The sequence below is a fragment of the Mustela nigripes genome, chromosome 3 (genome assembly GCF_022355385.1).
Source record: "Mustela nigripes isolate SB6536 chromosome 3, MUSNIG.SB6536, whole genome shotgun sequence".
Classification (NCBI taxonomy): Eukaryota; Metazoa; Chordata; class Mammalia; order Carnivora; family Mustelidae; genus Mustela; species Mustela nigripes.
Genome location: NC_081559.1, coordinates 145,119,675 through 145,136,034, shown reverse-complemented (window position 1 = coordinate 145,136,034; position 16,360 = coordinate 145,119,675). Strand labels below are relative to the sequence as shown.

Here is a 16,360-nt window from a genome sequence, read left to right as displayed (position 1 = left end):
AAGAGAAGCAACTCTAAAGTATTGTTTTTTATTTACCACCACACTGAAAGTTTTGTAGTGGATTTCTCCTATTTCCAATATTCTTTCCTTTAAAAATTCATCAAAGATATTTTTTCTTCCAGTGTGTTTTTAATCTAAGTGCATTAGAAGTGCCTGAAAACTCTGAGAGCTTAATATCACTAAGGCGACTAAAAGGGTGGGAGAGTCAGGGCCACTTCTGAAGAAAGCTTTGGAGTTTAACAGTCCATTAGACCCTGGAGCTTAAACCCAGGATGAGGCAGACAGCAGGACAGCTTTTTTTTTTTTACCCTGTTTCTCTCCTAATCAATTTAATTCTTATGTCTTTCTGCCTTGTAGCACTCAGGGCAATTTTTAAATATATTTCATCTATATTTGACTGATAGCCACCTCTTTGTCATGTAACTTTTATGAAATGCCAGAGCTTAGCTTCTTAAGTTATATTTTCTGTTAGCCTTGCCCATGACATAATTATAGGAATGTCTTTTCTTGATGAAAAAGCTATGGAAGGAAAAATGTTATCCACCATTTCTTTCTCCTAAGAACAGAAAGCCTACAAACCCAGTAGTTGTTAGGATCCTGAGTTTTATTTATTTATTTTTTTAAAGATTTTATTTATTTATTTGACACAGAGAGAGAGAGAGAGAGATCGCAGGTAGGCAGAGAGACAGGCAGAGGGAGAGGGGGAAGCTGGCTCCCTGCCAAGCAGAGAGCCCAATGCGGGGCTCCATCCCAGGACCCTGAGGTCATCACCTGAGCTGAAAGCAGAGGCTTAACCCAATGAGCAACCCAGGTGCCCCAGGATCCTGAGTTTTAGATAATTAAACATGAGACTCTAAAATGGGGGCCATCAAACGTTTTTCTGTAAAGGGCCTGATAGTAAACATTTTAGGCTTTGTGAGCCATGGGCTATCTGTCATAACTACTCAACTCTGCCACTATCATGTGAAAACAGTCTTAGATAGTATTCAAAGGAATAAGAGTGGTCGTGTTCCAATAATACTTTATCTACATGTGCTGGCTGGAATTAGTACCCAAATCATAGTTTGCTGACCTCTGATCTAAAATATCAACCATGTTGATATCATGTTTCTACTTTGCAGATATATATATCTGCAGATATATAGATATAGATCTATCTATCTATATCTATATATATACATATGGAAACACTAGGGAATTTAGCACTATTTCAGATTCTCTTTCATAATGTTGAAAACATTTTAGAAGTCTCTTTCATTCCCCATTATATACCAGAACCTAGCATGGGGGTCTTTTATTTAGTAGCCACTCAAAGTTTATTGAATGAATAACAAATGAGTAAGGCTTATCTATATATCTATATATACATCTCTCTATATATCTGTATCTATATCTATATATCTATACTCTATATATCTGTATCTTTGTTTATCTATCTATCTATCTATATATGTACATCTGTTATATAATATATGTATAAATTGTTTAGTTAAAATAACACAAGTTTCATATGCAGAAACACTGTATGAAACTCTTATATGGTGGGGCTCTCCTCTTTTTCTATACAAAATTTATGAGCAGCTTACTTTTGTTATGGCTCAATATAGCCACAATACCTTTCTATAGAAAGACTGTAGAGATCTAAATGCATCATCCATACCTATCTCTATCTATCACTATCAGCTGGCTCATTGATAACAATGGCAATGATGAGACTCTGAAGCAACAGGGACCAGATGGCAACACTTTATTGCCAGAGTCAGGGGGTTACAATGACCATACCAACAGGCAAAGTTGAAGGGCACCCTAGTGGACTTGACTTGCAAGGAGATGTGGAGATGATTAGGAGACCATTATATCCCTTAAGTAAAATAGATGAATAGCCAGTGAGGGTGTTGCTTAATACATCAACCAAAAGAAGGCAAGAATATATGAACAGCAGATTGAGGGTGGCCAACTCAATAAAAACTCTTGATCTTTTGGCCATGTCCCAGAACTCAGCCAGTTTTCAGACCCGGAAACCATTGGCTGAAGATGTGGCTAAGTCCACAGGAGGAAGAATTTTGAAATACCATGGCAAAAATATAATGCGTTAATTACCCCAAGTTTCCTCAAGAGAGACTTATATTTACTTGAGAAAATACACACTATAGAAAGAGGAATATCCAAATATTTTGAGGGTACTGTGTCTTAATTAACATTGACTCATAGGATTTCAAAGCATTATGGTAGAATGGAGGAATAGAGGGGACAGGCTCTGAGATAAACAGAACCATGGCCCAAGTCTGGCTCTCAGAAGGTCCAGTAAGTTTGTGGACCCATCCAGCGGTCAATTCTCTGGTCTCCAAATATATAATTGAAATTGACATATTTGGCTGTTGAAGGAACCCCATCTTGATTTCTTCTCATTCAAACCAAATGGGAGCTATCACACTGGGGAAGGTGAAGTGGGAGCTTCTAACACTGCATCTCTACATGCCCATCCCCTCGATCCCCCATTCTTTTGCCAGTCCTGGCTAGGATGGTACATCAAAACCCACTGTATTTGGTGGTGATGATGGGGAGGAATGGCAGAAATGAATGCTGCTCTAAAGGATCTTAAGAATACAGGCGTGGCGGCGGGGTGGTCCATACCATAGCTCCATTTAATTTACCAATCTGACCATTGCAGAAACCAACTAAATCTTGGAGAATGACTGTAGGCTACTGAAAACTCAAATAATAACTCCAATCTCAGCTGCTGTGCCAGATATGTTAAACTTTGCTGGAGCAGATTAATATGGCTTCAGGTACACGTTACAGCATTCTTTTCTATCCCAATCAGACAAGATCAGAAAAAGAAATAGAAACTGCATTTACATGGAACAACACATATTTACAGGTTAGAGGCCTACATTCTCTTCTGCTGTTATAACCTGATGAGATGAGATCTGAGTTGTCTGGACCTCCTACACATCATGTGATCAGGAGGATAAGCATGAACGGCCAGCATCCTGGAGGTGTTGGTAGGACATATGGGAGTACGGGAGTTTTAAGTTGGTGGCAATTGAGTGAAATTTCATTCTTGTAAAGTATTTAGGATCCAGGTGGGTCAAGGGCAAGAGAGGACCTCTCTTCTAGAAGACAAGTTGCTGCATCTTGCCTTTGTACCAGGAAGAAGGAAACAAAATTCCTGGTAGGATCCTTTGGCTGATGGTGGCAACATATTCCACATCTAGGAATATGCTCCAGCCCATACTTTAGGTGACAGGAAGAGCTCCCTGCTTTGAATGAGGCCCAGAGCACAAAGTCAGAATGACAGTACAAGCAGCCCTGCCCCTTGGGCCATATGATCTGGCAAACTCTAAGCCACTGGAGGTATTAGTGATGGGAAAATATGCAGTGTGGTGGAGAGGTGAAGCCACAGTGGAAGCCTCACAGAACAGACCTCTGGGCTTTTGGAGCAAGACCATGCCACCTGCAACAGAAACTTGTGTGCTTTTGAAAAGCATTCCTGGTGTGTTACTGGGGACCAGTAGAGACAGAACTCTTGATTATAAGATGCCAAGTAACCACGTGTCTGGAACTGTCCATTATGAGCTGGGTTCTATCAGAACCACAGAGTCATAGACGCAGGCAGGCCCACCATTCCAAAATAAGATAAAAACTGTGCATCTTGGATTAAGGCTAAGCAAGACCAGAAGATATGAAGTAACTGCATGAGCAGGTAGCCCGGTTCCTCATGTCACCCACCACGGGTGTACCAACAGCCCTCCCTCAGATCATTCCTCAACTTTGTGGGGGGCTGTCACCAGCTGAAGGAGTAGGAAGAGCTTGAACAGGTTTTATGGGCAGGTCCGCTTAGTATGTGGACGGAAGTTAAAAACAGGCTGTGGTTTAATTGCCACTGGGGTGGGAGGGGGATTGAGAAGAGTGGTGAAGAAAAGCTGTCCCAATGGACAAAGCTCAAAGTGGTGCGCCTATTACTTATTTTGTGTGGAGGGAGCAGTGGTCTGAGGTGAAGACTTCCTCATGGGTGAAGGGAATATTCTTATGAGGTGGTCTTATTCAGTCTTTTAGGAAGACTGAAAAATTGAAGGCAAGGGAGTTTGGCATCAAGGAATATGGATGTACGGGAGGGAAAAGACATAGTGTGTGAAGACTTTTGACTCACGTAGTAATGGACACCAGAAAGATCCATCACAGATAAGAGAGTGAGCAACCAAGAGGACATGTGACTAAGCCAGTACACATTAGCCAGTCTTTGATTTGGCATGATGAGCACATGAACAGAGGAACCACAGGGCCAGAGACAGAGGCCATGCCTGGGCTCTATTTTACTGACACTTTTCTGAAAGTCTAACCAGCCAGCAATAGAGACCAATACTGAACTCCCAATATGACAACTTCTTCAAGATGAGTTCCCATAGTTAATTTACATATGTTGGGGGATCAGTGTGCATCCAACACATGAGGCAACACATCAGACATTTTCTTAAAAAAATCCTAGGAATTTTAGTAACTTCAGTGCCTAATGTTAGTATCTTTAGTACTTGGCTTCAGTCTCATGCTATTCAATTGAGTGAGGATAACTATAAATTGTACACATTAATATAAAAAAATCATAATGGTAAACTTCCTAACACAGGAAAGGAAAAGAATAAAATAAGCTATGGTATCTTTTCAACCATAGTTGGGACATTAAGTCGATGGTGTATGCAAAATTGCTTAGCCTCCTATTAGGCATATAATACTAGGTGCTCCACAAATGTTAGTTGAATAATTATCGGTCAGACCATTGGCCTGGATAAATGCTTTTACAGATATGTATAAATACTGGAAATTTAACATCTTAATGGGAATTGTTATAAAATGCTATTTTTCTTTTCTGTCTTAAAATAATTTTATAATCTCAGTTTTTCCTAATAACTCTATGTTAGCATATGGACATCAAACATTGCCTAGAATTAACAATGATATTCCCAGAGCTGATGGTATGTGCAAGGCTGTGTTTGTCTTTTAACCTTGAAAATCTCTTCTCTAGTTGGTATATTTCCCATTATACTCTTTATCCTCTGTTCTGATTCTTTACAGATATCAGAGGACATCACATCAGAGTGTTTCAGTCAAGACTGAAAGGAACAGAACCTAGCCTAAATTAAGGAGGATTTACTAAGAAGATACTTGGTGTTGTCATGGCAATGACGACTCTCTAAGCTTATGGGAAATTGAACTGACATCTGGAAAAGCAAGAGTAACAAGGCCGTGTGTGTGTGTGCGTGTGTGTGTGTGTGAACACAGTCTCTTTCCTTCCTTTTTTTCTATGTTCCATTCTCCTGCTCTATATGACATGGCTTAAAGTGATTGTTCTAGCCCTCACTAAATTTAACTTTTTAGTTCAAATGCCAAATACAATCTATGAAATCTTTCTGGCTTTTAGTTCAACTTATCAAGAATGAGAGTGTGATAAGATCTCTAAACAGCTGATAATTTGGCTTATTCTAGATCACCCTTGGTTAGAGAAAGAGAGAAAAAGACCTGGAGCACAGGGGTCTTAGGGCATAACCATAGCTGCCTACTTTCACCCCCTACACAGTGCTGTGTGTGTGTGTGTGTGTGTGTGTGTGTGTGTGTGTGTGGCTGTTCTTAGGGAAGGAACTAGAATTTATAAACCTAGTTTTGATCTTAAATTAGAGTTGGAAAAATTATATCTGATCCTTCCAAAAACTCTTTCTATTTTCATGTTGACCAGCTTACATTTGAGAGAGCTTTCCTGCTCTAAATGATACTAAGAAAAGATGACAAGGATTAGAATTCCTAACTTTTCCCTCCGACTTTTCTGTACTATCCACAAGAATTGTATGAAAAACAAGTTCAAACACTATTTCAGGAAACAATAACACACTCATCCTAATGAGTCTATTTTTCTTTAAGATCAATTTAGACAGAATGGTTGATCAGCTCCAGGGAACATGGAAATCCATTTCTTGTGAAAATTTTGAAAAATATATGAAAGAGCTGGGTAAGCCATTTTTACCTGCATATCATAGCCAGTAAAAATGGGAGATTTGATAGCACAGAAACTTGGTCTGTATATCAGCTTTATCGTGGGCTCCTCCCTCCAACAGAAACATAGAAACAATCACATAGAAATGACTAACATTGGTTCAGGACCTAGATACAGTTCTTTGCAAAATTAGTTTGTAATTAACAGAATCCTTGCTCTCATATAATTTACCATGGGTTTACATGGCTAAAACACATATGCAGTATATATTAATTATATTATTTATATTATTACTATATTATTATATACTATAGTACTATATTATATTATATATTATTACATATTATATGTATTATTTCCATCAAAATTTTAAATCAAAAAGTCATAATTATTTTTAAAAAACAATCATTTTTTTCAAGGATTTGCTCTGTATCTTTAGAAGATCTTCAGAATAGATCTTGTTTTCCAGCTGAGATGCCTGCTGGCCTTCTGTGGTGTCTGTCCACCATACTCAAATCTCTGTTCCTATTGTAACATTGCCTTCTCCTCTTCTGTAGTCTAATCACACTCTTTATTTTCTTATAAGGGAAGATTCTTTTTTTTTTTTTTAATTTTTAATTTCTTTTCAGCGTAACAGTATTCATTGTTTTTGCACCACACCCAGTGCTCCATGCAATCTGTGCCCTCCCTAATACCCACCACCTGGTTCCCCCAACCTCCCACCCCCCACCCCTTCAAAACCCTCAGATTATTTTTCAGAGTCCACAGTCTCTCATGGTTCACCTCCCCTTCCAATTTCCCTTAACTCCCTTCTCCTCTCCATCAGGGAAGATTCTTATAATGAGATTGTGATTACATTTAGGGTCCACTTGGCTGATTAGCTCCCTATTTCAAGATTCTTGGGTTAACCATATCTATAAAGACCCCTTTGACCTGTAAAGTGACATTCACAGGTTCTAGGGATTAGGGTGTAAATATCTTTGGTAATAATTATCTAATACATCCCAACTTGTTATCATGTTTCACAATATAAATTCATGAGCCGTATTAGGGTGTTTGTTTAATTTATCTTCTCTTAGAAATTTAACTTAACTATTGTATATGTGACACTATTTCTATAGAAAATAGTCCTACATGTAATGCACAAAGCTGTGTGCACAAGGATGCTCACACTAGCATTATTCGTAATAAGAAAACATGGAAACAAACTACATGTTCATCAATAGGGAGAGAGATGAAATAAATATTAATATATATACTCTGTAAAATATTATGTAGTAATGACAAAAATTTGTGTCTACATGTACTGACACAGAAAAGACATAGAAATGGGGGGAAAGTAGGTTAAATAACAATTGTTATGACAGAATAACTATATTTTAAAAATTTTTATATGTAGTAGTGATGGTTGTATAATATTGTGAATGTACCTAATGCCACCTAATTGTATGCTTTAAAATGGTAAAAATGATAAATTTTATGTCATATGTATTTTAGCACAATAAAAAATACTTTATGGAAAAAACAACTCTGTATGTGTGTACATACATGAATATAATAAAGAAATAAAGATCTTAAATAATCCATGCCCAAGTATTTCCCCTGTATAAATGAGTGCATTTTAAAAGAGGGAGGTATTTTTTCAAAATAGGGGCTTTAATAAAATTTTCAAAGAGGTTCATGAACCAACAGGAATAATACCTACTGGGCTAAAGAAACATGACAACCAGTAGCCAAAATTAGAGACTGATTTTTTTTTTTCCTGCAAAATATAATCTATTTTAACAAAATGGTGGTGCTATAAGCTTTAGCTACTTGAATTCATGCAGCATTAAATCTGCTTAACTCGCAGACCTCTTAGCTAGTAAAGAATTACGCAGCGAACATGGGTTTCTAAAGTCAGCAACAGATTTAACTATGGTGTCCTTTCATCTGGTTTCCAGGAATAGGAAGAGCCAGCAGGAAACTTGCCTGTCTGGCAAAACCCATAGTGACCATCAGTACCCAGGAGGATATGATCACCATAAAAACCAAAAGCATCTTTAAAAATAATGAGATCTCCTTTAAACTGGGAGAAGAGTTTGAGGAAACCACACCAGGTGGCCATAAGACCAAGGTGAGGCCTTCAACACTCTTTCAGTTACATTTCGTAAGAATGTAAATTCGAAATCATTCTAAGTAAGGAAACAGTTATAGCAAACACATCTAAAGTCTGTATTAGATGAACATTGGGCTAAAACCTAGGTCTGAGGATCTTAAATTTCAATATGCATAGACATCTCCTGTGATGCTTGAGAAAAATGCTTATTTGTAGGTCCCATCCACACAGGTTCTGATGGGTGGGGAAGGCACCCGAAGACTGTATTTCTAACAATTCTGAGGCAGAGACTTAGCAGATGCATATTGAGAATCATTTCTTTAGATTCTTCTCTCAGAAATAAAAGTTATTTCTTTCTACTTTGTAGCAGTTTTCTATGCATAAAGTTAGAATGAATAAAACTACATTGACCAGTATAGGTGACGTTATGCCTCAGTACCAAATTAGCCACAGGCCCCAGTGGCTTAACACAATGGGAGTTGCTTTCTATGTTAGTATACATATTCAACAATACTACTCATGGCTGGAGAAGTTTCTGTGCGTGGAGTGGAGAGCAAACAGGAAATGAGGGCATAGGGTATCTACTCCTCTTAATTTCTCAGAGAAAAGAGAATTTTACTTAGTCTTCAAGATAATATATTTTTACTCTTATTCTTCTCTCCCCAGAAGAATCAGCCAACAAATTTAGTGCTGATGAAGTCTTAAAATATATGTAAAACTTGTAAACACCAGTCTAAAACTACCTGAGAATGTCACAACAGCTGAGAAGAATTTGGTACTTGATAAAACGTTAGTATTCAAATGTGACAATCTGAGCTGAATTCTGTTTTGTCCATTTTCAGAGTGTGGTAACTTTCGATAAGGACTCTCTGATTCAGGTGCAAGACTGGGATGGCAAGGAGAACACCATAAGGAGAAAGTTAGTGGATGGGAAAATGGTGGTGGTGAGTGAACCTGTCTGTCATTATTTTTGTCACCTACTCTAATACTTAATACAAAAAATCATTCAAATAGGTTGTTCTAAAATAATAGAAGTCAATGTAATTTGTCTTTTTCTCTTGCTTTATAAGAATGGGGGAAAACACTGGCAGATAAATATAGTAGATATAATATTTATGCATGATCATAAATATTATAAAATGTGGGTTGAGGAACTAAAACACTAAAGAAAATAAAAGAGTTGTGTTACCTAATTCTTTGACTTACACATAAGCCAAAACAAGCATGTGTTTGTGCAATGAAGATTTCAGCAGGGATTGTGAGATGTTGCTAATCCTTTGCTCCATATCAATCCTTTCCCACTGTTTTCCAGCTCAACACCAAACAAACATGTGAAAAGGAAGTTTAAACTAATGCAAAGTTTAAGTGGTATCCCCTTAGTGTATGGATGAGTTGACACAATTAAAAACTGACATTTCTGTGACTACTGTTTGCATGCTTTCCTATATTATTTACCTAATCCTCACAATAGTCCTGTGAGTTAAGACTAATTAGCCCATTTAGAAATTCAAAATCACACTGAGAATACCACCTTATACCAGTTAGAATGGCCTCAATTAAACAACATGTGTTGGAAAGGATGTGGAGAAAGGGGAACCCTCTTAAACTGTTGGTGGGAATGCAGGTTGGTGCAAACCACTTTGGAAAACAGTGTGGAGAGTCCTTAAGAAATTAAAAATAGAGCTACCCTATGACCCTGCAATTGCACTACTGGGTATTTACCCCAAAGATACAGACATAGTGAACAGAAGACAGAAGGGCCATCTGTATCCCAATGTTCATGGCAGCAATGGCCACGATCGCCAAACTGTGGAAAGAGCCAAGATGGCCTTCAACAGATGAGTGGATAAAGAAGAAGATATGGTCCATATATACAATGGAGTATTATGGCTCCATCAGAAAAGATGAATACCCAACTTTTGTTTCAACATGGATGGGAGTGGAGGAGATTATGCTGAGTGAAATAAGTCAAGCAGAGAAAGTCAATTATCATATGGTTTCACTTACTTGTGGAGCATAAGGAATAACACAGAGGACATTAGGAGAAGAAAAGGAAAAGTGAGTTGGGGGAAATTGAAGGGAGAGATGAACCAGGAGAGACTGTGGACTCTGAGAAACAAACTGAGGGTTGTGGAAGGGAAAGGGGTGGGGAGAGTGAGCCTGGTGGTGGTTATTTAAGAGGGCATGGGTTGCGTGGAGCACTGGGTGTGGTGCATAAACAATGAATCTTGGAACACTGAACAACAACAAAAAAATTACTAATTAGCCCATTTAACAGTTGAGAAAACTGAGATTCAGCCACTGATTTACCTAAGGATATTCAGCTAGAAAAACATGGTGATGCTGGGATTAAAAACCAACCAAAGAGGTAAAGGATCTGTACTCGAGAAACTACAGAACACTCATGAAAGAAACTGAAGAAGACACAAAAATATGGAAGACATTCCATGCTCTTGGATCAGAAGAATAAACATTGTTAAGATGTCTATACTGCCTAGAACAATCTATACTTTTAATGCCATTCTGATCAAAATTCCACTGGTATTTTTCAAAGAGCTGGAGCAAATAATCCTAAAATTTGTATGGAATCAGAAGAGACCCTGAATCACTAAGGAAATGTTGAAAAACAAAAATAAAAACTGGCGGTATCACGTTACTTGATTTCAAGCTTTACTACAAAGCTGTGATCACCAAGACAGCACGGTACTGGCATAAAACCAGACACATAGACCAGTGGAACAGAGTAGACAGCCCAGATATGGACCCTCAACTCTACGGTCAAATAATCTTTGTCAAAACAGGAAAAAATATACAGTGGAAAAAAGACAGTCTCTTCAATAAATGGTGCTGGGAAAACTGGACAGCTATATGTAGAAGAATGAAACTCGACCATTCTCTTACACCACACACAAAGATAAACTCAAAATGGATAAAAGACCTCAACATGAGACAGGAATCCATCAGAATCCTAGAGGAGAATATAGGCAGTAACCTCTTCAATATCAGCCACAGCAACTTCTTTCAAGATATGCCTCCAAAGGCAAAGGAAAAAAAAAGAGAAAATAAACTTTTCGGACTTCATCAAAATCAAAAGCTTATGCACAGCCAAGGAAACAGTCAACAAAACAAAGAGCCAACCCACGGAATGGGAGAAGATATTTGCAAATGACAGTACAGACAAAAAGTCGATATCCAGGATCTATAAAGAATGTCTCAAATTCAACACACACAAAACAAACAATCAGATAAACAAATGGGCAGAGGATATGAACAGACACTTCTCCAATCAAGACATACAAATGGCTATCAGACACATGAAAAAATGTTCATCATCACTAGCCATCAGGGAGATTCAAATTAAAACCACATTGAGATATCACCTTACACCAGTTAGAATGGCCAAAATTAGCAAGACAGGAAACAACATATGTTGGAGGGGATGTGGAGAAAGGGAAACCCTCTTACACTGTTGGTGGGAATGCAAGTTGGTACGGCCACTTTGGAGAACAGTGTGGAGATTCCTCAAGAAATTAAAAATAGAGCTTCCCTATGACCCTGCGATTGCACTACTGGTTATTTACCCCAAAGATACTGATGTCGTGAAAAGAAGGGCCATCTGTACCCCAATGTTTATAGCAGCAATGGCCATGGTCGCCAAACTGCGGAAAGAACCAAGATGCCCTTCAATGGACGAATGGATAAGGAAGATGTGGTCCATATACACTATGGAGTATTACGCCTCCATCAGAAAGGATGAATACCCAACTTTTGTAGCAACATGGATGGGACTGGAAGAGATTATGCTGAGTGAAATAAATCAAGCAGAGAGAGCCAATTATCTTATGGTTTCACTTATTTGTGGAGCGTGACAAATAGCATGGAGGACAGGGGAGTTAGGAGAAAAGAGTTGAGGGAAATTGGAAGGGGAGGTGAACCACAAAAGACTATGGACTCTGAAAAACAATCTGAGGGTTTTGAAGGGGCAGGGGGTGGGAGGTTGGGGGTACCAGATGGTGGGTATTGGAGAGGGCACAGATTGCATGGAGCACAGGGTGTGGTGCAAAAACAATGAATACTGTTACACTGAAAATAAATTTAAAAAATTAAAAATAAATAAATAAATAAATAATCTTAAAAAAAGAAAACTAAAACCCAGGTTAGCTTAATTTCAAAGTAATTTTTGAGACCATTCTGCTCCCTTTGAGGATGCCTGCTCAGGTCAACTTTCTCACTGTCACACAGTGGAGGGATATATGCCAATGATTCATCTTCCCAAAACTCCAATTGCACCAAAATGAATAAAATGACAATTTTGGACATAATGTTAAATAGCTTTAAGGGAATATGTGAGAACTATGTGAAGTAAAAAAAAAAACAAAAAAAAAAACCAACAAAAACCTATCTTCATTTCTTAATGTAAGGATGGTTTTCCTTCCAACAATGAAGAGTACATTTCCTTACAAAATAATAAGTGGAAGACTAGGCATACTTGATTTTATTGCTCTTTATAATGACATTAATCACCACACAGGTATGTTTTTAATTCATTAGGGAAAATGTAGATTCAGAATCCAATTTGTGCATTTCCATCCCTGCCATTCAGTACCTCTGTGACTTTGGACGAGTCATTTATCCTTTCCAAGATTGAGTTTACTTGCCTTCAAAAATGCAGGACTGTCTTTATGGGTTATTATTATTATTATTATTATTATTATTATTTTATTTTTTCGGTGTTGCAAGATTCATTGTTTATGCACTACACCCAGTGCTCCATGCAATATGTGCCCTCCAGGCTCACCCCACAACCCGCCACTCCAAAACCCTCAGTTTGTTTTTCAGAGTCCACAGTCTCTCATGCTTTGTCTCCCCCTCCAATTTACCCCAAGTCACTTTTCCTTTGAGAGGACCCAAATTAATAAAATTATGAATGAAAGGGGAGAGACTACGACTAATACCAAGGAAATAGAAACAATCATCAGAAATTATTATCAACAGTTGTATGCCAATCAGTTAAGCAACCTAGAAGAAATGGATGCATTCCTGGAAACCTATACACTTCCAAGACTGAAGCAGAAAGAAATTGACAACCTGAATAAACCAATATCTAGTAACAAGACTGAAGCAGTGATTAAAAACCTTCCCCAAAATGGGAGTCCAGGACATGACTGATTCCCTGGAGAATTCTACCAAACATTCAAAGAAGAAATAATACCTATTCTCCTGAAGTGTTTCAAAAAATAGAAACAGGAGGAAAACTTCCAGACTCTTCATGGTTTTTTTTGAGAGAATTAAATACCATCATGTATATATCAGTGCTCTAAAAACCATAAAATACAATATCAATGTAATTAATGTTATTATTTGAAAAATGTAGTGTATATAAAATTAGCAAAAGTGCCTCACTGTAGGCATCTAAAATGTTTCAGATTTTATACTCTTTGCCTTGCTATATATATATATATATATACATATACATATATATATACACACATTATATATACCATATACATGTATAACTACATTTATCATATATATGATTTTCCATTTTGTTAGCAAAATCAGCTAGCAAACAAACAGTTGGTATCTATAGTTATCTACATAGATCTCTTTTCAAGATTTTCACAGAATGTATGTATGGATAGTACTTGGTTTGCATTGTTCTAAAAGCAGTTTCACCAGCAATACTGAAATGTCTCATCGTTCCTTTGTCTTCTAGGAAAGTGCCGTGAACAATGTTATCTGCACTCGGACATACGAGAGAGTACAAAAAAACTCAGTCTGAAACTCTTAAGCATCCCCAAACTGTGATCCAAACTGCTGAGGTTGTTTAAATAAAACTCCAAAGTAAAATGTTACATCTGTTAATATGAGGGAGCTTGTGGACAAGCACTGACAATTTTGCTTTCCAGTTTTTATATGCCTCGGTTATATTGTACCTTGGTACTGAGAGCTGTGGGAAAGCAAGCTGCTATAATGAATTGAAGGCTGCTCTCATGCATTCAGAAAGGCACTTCATGTTGATTTTTTCCCCATTAAGCGTATTATGTCAATCCTTTATATTCAACATGATCTGCAGTACATTGGGAAAATATTATTAATTATAAATCCTTTTTGGGATGCCTGGGTGACACAGTCAGTAGAGCATCTGACTCTTGGTTTCTGCTCAAGTCGTAATCTTGGGCTCGTGATCTCTGGGTCGTGGGGTTGACGACCCCACATTGGGCTCTAGGCTCAGTGTGGAGTCTGCTTGAGATTCTCCCTCCCTCTGCCCCTCCCCACCATGCTCCTGTGTACCCTCTCTGTCTCTCAAATAAATAAATAAATCTTTAAAAATAGCAACAAAAAGATCTTTTTATAGGGTGCTAGAGATACAACAGAAAACAAAAGAATCCATGCCCTGATAGAGTTTGCAATCAAATGACATTGGAGGCTGTTTAGAATGATTCATATTTCAGATTTAGCTTATTATAGTATATGATGATTTGTATTTAGAAAGAATTTTGTCCTAAATGCCCAGAATTTTTAATCCAATATCTAAATTATTATATCACCCACTGATACAAATAGAACTCTATGAATAAAAATTTGTTAATAAACTTCTGTGCTAATTTCACTGAGCATTTTATAACATAACCATTTGTTTTGTGAGCCTCTCAGTGTTTTTCAATTTCTTGCACACCAAGGCAATTGTCTAAAATTAGTAGTGTGCAGCAATTTGAAACCAATAGTATGAGGACCATTGAAAGTACTAACTTAAGCATTTTCCCATCTTATAAGAATTGGTGTGTAAGAAACTTATTTTCTGTCTTGATTATTAATAAAAATTTATACTTAGATCAACTTATAATTCACAAAGAAGCTTCATTAGAACATGGTTTGCAGTCCCTTCCCCCCCTTTTTAAAATCTTTTAACCTCCTTTATCCACTGGGAGAAATGGGTGAAGGGGGTCAAAAGGAAAAATATTAATTTTTTAAAAAACTAGTTGGGACAGTGTGTGTCTCACAGGTTGAACCCCAACTGTGTGTGAAAGAATGATACGCAGGTCTGGAACTAGAGCAGTAACTGACAATCTAATATATTAGCAAGCTCTTTCTACAGAAAACACATAACCACTACCATCATAGTAAAAGCCAATGCAAAGGAGAATATTCTGTTTTATTAGCACCAAACCTTATGAAGTTTAAGCCAGGGAGGGATTTTAGAAACTGCCTGGACTTATCACTTTATTGTGTAGATGGGGAGACAGGGCCAAATTGGTAAACTACACTTCCATGGTAAACCCTGATGGTTTTTGGCAGACCTGGAACCAGAACCCATGTTTCTGGATTATTCACCTCACAGCCCTAACAAAGGGAATCAAGATACAAACAGGTTCACAATGTACAGTTAAGGATCAATGTAACACTACTTCAAACTTAATGGATAAAAAAGCTTCCCTTTATTTTTTATTTATTTTTTTTTTAAAGCTTTCATTCATTTATTTACTTGAGAGGGAGAGAGGGCACAAACAGGGAGGAGGGGCAGAGAGAAGGGGAGAAGACGACTCCTTGATGAGCCGGGAGCCCCTGCGGGACTTAATCTCACGACCTTGAGATCATGACCTGAGCTGAAGGCAGACCCTTAACCCACTGAGCCACCCAGGCGCCCCTTTCCTTTATGCGAAAACGTGTCCCAGGATGCACAGCTTGGTCCAGGCGATGACATAGAGTTTGCCGTTTGGACTCAGGACCCATCGCTGCTTATTTGCCTCAATGATCTGTTAGGAGGTCTCGGAGGTCCGGTAGAAGCGAGAGACATGCTTGTTTTATCTTTCGGTTACTGAAATGAAGATGACAGCGGAAGGTACAGAAAAACGTCCTCTATCCTACTTGTGCTGGACAGAGAGGATCACAGGCTGAGGCTCAGGGAGCTATTTTCCCGCCGCCCTGTGGAGGGCTGTGCACTGAGCAGCCGGCTGCAGGCCCGGGGGACAGCGTGTTGCACAGAAGCGGGAAAGAAGCATTCTCCGCGCCCCCCCGTCCCCCAAATGGAACCCAGCACTGCTGTGATACCCGAAGGGTCCGTGGATATGGCAGCTTCGCCCACAGTCTCCTGGCTTTGGTATGAGAATTCTGGCTTTGGTATGAGGATTCTGGTCTGCTCTGGTGACAGAGGTCCTCTCGTGGGCAGCAGGAGCCCGTGCAGGAATCCTGGCAGTGAAGGCCTAGCTGACAGAAAGCAGCGCCCAGGACGGGACGCCCGCGAGGATTCTCTGGAACATCTGGGACTCAGAGCC

At 38.4% G+C, this 16,360-nt stretch overlaps 1 protein-coding gene across 1 annotated transcript; it reads left to right on the top strand.

The window, feature by feature from the left end:
• Nucleotides 1-5,928: 5,928 nt before the first annotated feature.
• FABP12 (fatty acid binding protein 12) lies at nt 5,929-13,866 on the top strand. Its single transcript, XM_059392903.1, has 4 exons — nt 5,929-6,001; nt 7,930-8,102; nt 8,927-9,028; nt 13,801-13,866. Exons 1-4 carry the CDS (start codon nt 5,929-5,931, stop codon nt 13,864-13,866), a joined length of 414 nt encoding a protein of 137 aa, XP_059248886.1.
• The last annotated feature ends 2,494 nt before the right edge of the window (nt 13,867-16,360 follow it).

Coding starts and splice junctions, on each gene's coding strand:
- FABP12 (XM_059392903.1), top strand. CDS start 5,929: ATGGTTGATCAGCTCCAGGGAACATGGAAATCCATTTCTTGTGAAAAT. Junction 6,002..7,929: donor AAAATATATGAAAGAGCTGG/GTAAGCCATTTT, acceptor TCTGGTTTCCAG/GAATAGGAAGAGCCAGCAGG. Junction 9,029..13,800: donor TGGATGGGAAAATGGTGGTG/GTGAGTGAACCT, acceptor TTTGTCTTCTAG/GAAAGTGCCGTGAACAATGT.